Source organism: Rhinopithecus bieti, unplaced genomic scaffold, assembly GCF_001698545.2.
Source record: "Rhinopithecus bieti isolate Rb0 unplaced genomic scaffold, ASM169854v2 scaffold_4654, whole genome shotgun sequence".
NCBI lineage: Eukaryota > Metazoa > Chordata > Mammalia > Primates > Cercopithecidae > Rhinopithecus > Rhinopithecus bieti.
In genome coordinates this window covers 1,132,506-1,137,766 of record NW_016804499.1, presented here as the reverse complement: position 1 = coordinate 1,137,766, position 5,261 = coordinate 1,132,506, and the positions used below count along the sequence as shown (strand labels likewise).

At 50.6% G+C, this 5,261-nt stretch overlaps 1 protein-coding gene across 2 annotated transcripts in view; it reads right to left on the bottom strand.

The window, feature by feature from the left end:
- Positions 1–3,564: 3,564 nt before the first annotated feature.
- The window catches only part of IMPA2 (inositol monophosphatase 2), a 43,040-nt gene continuing 41,343 nt past the window's right edge, over positions 3,565–5,261 (bottom strand). For both annotated transcript variants that reach the window (XM_017868807.1, XM_017868808.1), the window contains exon 8: positions 3,565–4,100. In XM_017868807.1, coding sequence (XP_017724296.1) covers positions 3,985–4,100 — 116 coding nt within the window. In that variant the 3' untranslated portion in view covers positions 3,565–3,984. The remainder of the gene's footprint in view (positions 4,101–5,261) is intronic.

The following is a 5,261-nucleotide window of genomic DNA, read 5'->3' as shown; positions in this document are numbered from 1 at the left end:
TTGTCTTACCCTCGTTCTTCAGGTGAGTAAACAAACTCAGAGGAATTAATTTACTCTGAATGTTTTTGATGTTAATATTCCTAACAGGAGATATTGTTTAAACTGGCTTCTTGGTTTTCTATCATTTATGTGAAATGAAAAACAACAGTAGACCAGCTTGGAGTTTGAGCTTCCTTTTTTTTTTTTTTTTGAGACGGAGTCTCGCTCTGTCGCCCGGGCTGGAGTGCAGTGGCCAGATCTCAGCTCACTGCAAGCTCCGCCTCCCGGGTTTACGCCATTCTCCTGCCTCAGCCTCCCGAGTAGCTGGGACTACAGGCGCCCGCCACCTCGCCCGGCTAGTTTTTTGTATTTTAGTAGAGACAGGGTTTCACGGTGTTAGCCAGGATGGTCTCGATCTCCTGACCTCGTGATCCGCCCGTCTCGGCCTCCCAAAGTGCTGGGATTACAAGCTTGAGCCACCACGCCCGGCCTGAGCTTTCAATTTGATCTTTAAATAGGAATGTGAGCAATTGGTTGTTAAAAATTAAGCAGCGTGGTTCGGACTGCTGGTTTCCTAGCTCAGATGCTGTGGCTTTCATCCTGGGTAATCTCAGGTCTCAGATTTTCCTGCACTAAGGAGTTGGAACATCCAGGAAGATTGAAATCAGGGTCTCTGTCACTGAGATTTCTTCCTCCCTTTGTTTTTTCGTGTCTCATACTTAAAATTTTTCTGTCAAATCTCAACATTTCTCTTAATCCTGATCCAAGTAGTAAACCATATTGTGGGGAACATCAGGTGCAGTGCCTGGCTGGCTGGGGGGGAGCATCCTTGCAGAAGTGGCATTGTTAAGTGAAGGTTCAGGGCCTGAGCATGTACAGAACAGCCCAGGATTTGGACATCACTTGACTCTTACTGCACAATTTGTGGGGCTGACACTGGGAAGTCCAGGGCAGAGAAAGAGGCAGGAAGCAGTTGGGGTGAGAAGCCCTTGACTCTGGGTCCTCTGTCCTGGCTTCTGCAGTCTTTCTGCTCTTCTTGTCTGTCTGTTTGATGCGGTCACGTGCATATGCTATTTCATTTGATCCACACAGTCCTGGCAGGAGTCCTGTTTATTTCATTTTACAGAGGGACACAGAGAGGCTAGGCCAGTACCTCAAGTTTACCCCGCTGCTGAGTGGCCCCCTGTGCTGACATGCATAGCCCCCGCACGTCCCACCATCTGATGGGGACACAAAGCACTGGTTCAGATGGCCTGGTGCCTCCCCAGATCACTCAAGTTTTAGGCCACTGATTTGGACCTCTGCTTATGTTTTCAAAAAGCTGCTCTATTTATACATTGCCTCCATGGAAAAAAGCAATGATGAATGTGGTTCCTACTAGGAAAGCTATGGGATGTATTTTTCTAGCCCTGAAGTCTTGGGTATGGATGATAGAACTGATTGTAAATGGCTTAATAAATCAGGCAAAGTCTGTCTAAGCTGTGGTGTAATCTAAATATTTCTAGTTTTCTCCAATAACATTTGGTTATTGGAGACCTCATGCTATTTTCATGCTTTAATAATATGTTTAACTGTAAAAAACAAAAACAACAAAAAACCAACCCGCTTTCCACAGTTGCTGTGTATGGAAAGGAAAATCTGGAGACCCCGGACTCACTATGCCTAGGGGAACAGGCAAGCTTGGAAGCTGAGTCACACAGAACACTGGCCTGCCTTCTGTTCCTCAACAAAACAGCTAGAGACAGAAGGCAGGGTCTCCCCAGGTGGCCTCTGTCACCCAGATAATGTAAATTAACAGCTTATCTTGCCGGTGAGGGATGAGAGGCGAGGAAAAGACCGTCTCCCCATGGAACCCGCTGTTCCTCTCCCTCCTCGCGCTCAGTGTGTGCATTACTGAGCTCTAGTCAAGGATGTGACCCACCCTCTTCTGTTTCTTTCCTCTTTACATATTGAAGCGCCCAAAATCCTTTTTGGAAAAAAGTGCAGACCACAGATCCTACTGTGGCTTGTGGTGTTCTCCCAGGCGCATCCCCAGCCTTGGCAAAATAAATCTCCACGCCAGCGGAGACTGCCTCCGTCCCTGGTTTCATGGTACTCTCCATGCATTGTCCTGGGACATCCTCCCAACCCTGTGAGGGAGGCAGCCAGGCCCCCAGGACAGACTTCACCCAACACCAACAGAGAGGTGACGTGGCCCTCTCAAGGCCACACAGCTGCTTGAACGTGAATCTGCGTCCTGACTCCTGGTCTGTCTGAGTGACGACAGTGAGGCACTAGGACAAATGTGTTACTTCTTCTCTGGGACTGGATCATAAAGGCACCAAAACGTGATGACACGTGTCCACAAGACACTCAGTGAAAACTGTTGAAATGAAGGGGAAAAAAATAAGGGAAAGTATCCTGAAGCCTATGAGTGGGATTCAGAATGAATGTAATCCTCAGCGATAGGTGAGCATCGTTTTGTAAGAGGCCCAAACGACATGGCAAGCGGTTTAGCTGACTCTGAGGGCCACAGAGGTGAGCAGCCCATTTTGGTTCTGGGAGGTTCGTCCAGGGATGAATGAGGCGAGCCCACAGGTCCCCACCTGGGGTGCCTCCCTGTTCTCCAAGGTTAAAATTCAGGTAATCTTTTTTTAGAGAGTCTCCTGTCACCCAGGCTGGAGTACGGTGGTGCGATCTCAGCTCACTGCAACCTCTGCCTCCTGGGTTCAAATGATTCTCAGGCCTCAGCCTCCCAAGTAGGTGGAATTACAGGCATGCACCACCACACCCAGCTAATTTTTGTATTTTTAGTAGAGATAGGGTTTCATTATGTTGTCCAGGCTGGTCTCAAACTCTTGGCCTCAAGTGATCCACCCGCCTCAGCCCCCCAAAGTGCTGGAATTACGGATGTGAGCCACTGCACCCGGCCAAGACTTTCTCAATTCTTAAACTTCAGGAAAGCTAACTGGCCAGCCAGTTAATAGCCTCATTAGAATTACTCTGACATACAATTCTGCCTCCTAAAGAGAAACAAAGAAGACCCTCTTTGATCCCGATTGGCCGGGTGTGGTGACTCAATCCCAGCACTTTGGAAGGCTGAGGTGAGAGGATCACTTGACCCCGGAGCTTGAGACCAGCCTGGGCAACACAGTGAGACCCTATCTCTACTGAAAACTTTTTTAAAATTAGCCTGGCATAGTAGTGCATGCCTGTGGTCCCAACTCAGAAGGCTAAGGCAGGGGGATCGCTCGAGTCCCGAGGTCAAGACTACAGTGAGCTGCAATCACACCACTGCGCTCCAGGCTGGGAGATAGAGCAAAACCCCGACTCAAACAAAAACTAAGAAGCTGATCACAGAAACAGCAGCTTTCAGAGATCAGTTTCCTTCTGGCTGTGCCACGTCTTGGGTTCTGAACACTCACATGATATTACTGGGGTCGCCTTCAGGGTGTTCAGCAGCAGCAGCAGCAGCAGCGGGCACACACTGGACTTTGGGTTTCATTCGCAAAGCTTCCTGAGAGCACAGATCCACAACAGTGGATGAGAGCCACAGGGTGGTTTGGGAATCAGGCGACATGCTTATAGAGGAAACATGCACATAGGGCCATTACTTTGATTTATTGCATTCTGAAGTACCCTGGGGGCGGGGCCTGAGAACAGTCCGCTTTATCAGCAGTTCTAAAGCCTTATTACCTGAGATTTATATTCTGGGGGGGAAAAATCAAGATTGGATTATCAATACGTATTTCACAGGAGATGTGGGTTTGGGCCCTGACAGAGGAACACATACTAACCTGAAAAAGGCTCCGTGAGATTAAAGAGAGAAACAGCTAAACACCAAATCCTGGTGAGAGAGACGCGGATTTAAAAGGCCAGCCACTCCCTGTAGTGTGGCAGCTCCCTCTGGGGTAGCCAGGGGCAGAGTGTGAGCCACTGGCAGGGAGCGTGGGCCACGAGGGCCACCTCCCCAGGAGCCCCCAGCAGCCCAGGGAGGCCTCGAGAGCAGCTTTGCCTCAGCCACGGTCACTTCTCATCATCCCGCCCATAGTTAATCGTCTGTAAGGCCTGAGCTATGAGCATCGCCATCTCCCGGGTGCTGGCAGCAACCACTCTGCAAGCCATGAGGTCGAGGGGTCCACCTGGGGACAGACAGAGAGCCAGGCATCCGGGTTACCAGAGAGGGTTGAACAACATTGTATGATAACTTACCCCACATGCACACAGCACAGGAAATGGCACATGGAACTGTGCCCAAGCCCCAACACTTGTATTAAACAGGGGGTCTAGGAGTGAATCCGGCAAAGAATAGAGGGATGGAGCCTCTCCCGCCCCACCCAGTGTGAATACAGTCCAGGGCTGTACAGAACAGAGTGCAGCTCTGAAGCTGCCGCTGCCTTAGAGATGGAGAACATAAAAGTCCTAAGAAAGGCAAGTGACGGGCTAGACCCGAACAGGGGAGCTGCCCTTCTCAAACTTGACTATGCACAGGGGTCAGCCAGGGGCTCATGAAACCAAGGCTCTGCCTCAACAGGTCTGGGTGGGGCTGAGGCTACCTGCCTACAAGCTCCTGGGGGTGCACTGCTGCTGTGGGACCCACACTCTAAGAAGCTGAGTTAAGACGATAAAGCCCTGCATCTTCCTGAGGGATATGAAACAGGTTTGGCTGCATGGGCTGGAGATACATACAGTGTAAAATCAGAGTGATGGGGGCTTTAAAATGTGGAATGGAGGCTGGGCATGGTGGCTCACACCTGTAATCCCAGCACTTTGGGAGGCCAAGGCAGGTGGATCACCTGAGGTCAGGAGTTCGAGACCAGCCTGACTAACATGGCGAAACCCCATCTCTACTAAAAATACAAAATTAGCTGGGTGTGGTGGTGCGCGCCTGTAGTCTTAGCTATTCGGGAGGCTGAGGCAGGAGAATCACTTGAACCCAGAAGGCGGAGGTTGCAGTGAGCCGAGATCACGCCATTGCACTCTAGCCTGGGCGACAAGAGTGAAACTCTGTGTCAAAAAAAAAAGGCCGGGCGCGGTGGCTCACACCTGTAATCCCAGCACTTTGGGAGGCCAAGACGGGCAGATCACGAGGTCAGGAGATCGAGACCATCCTGGCTAACAAGGTGAAACCCCGTCTCTACTAAAAATACAAAAAAAAATAGCCGGGTGTGGTGGCAGGGGCCTGTAGTCCCAGCTACTCAGGAGGCTGAGGCAGGAGAATGGCATGAACCCAGGAGACGGAGCTTCCAGTGAGCCGAGACTGTGCCACTGCACTCCAGTCTGGGTGACAGAGCGAGACTCCG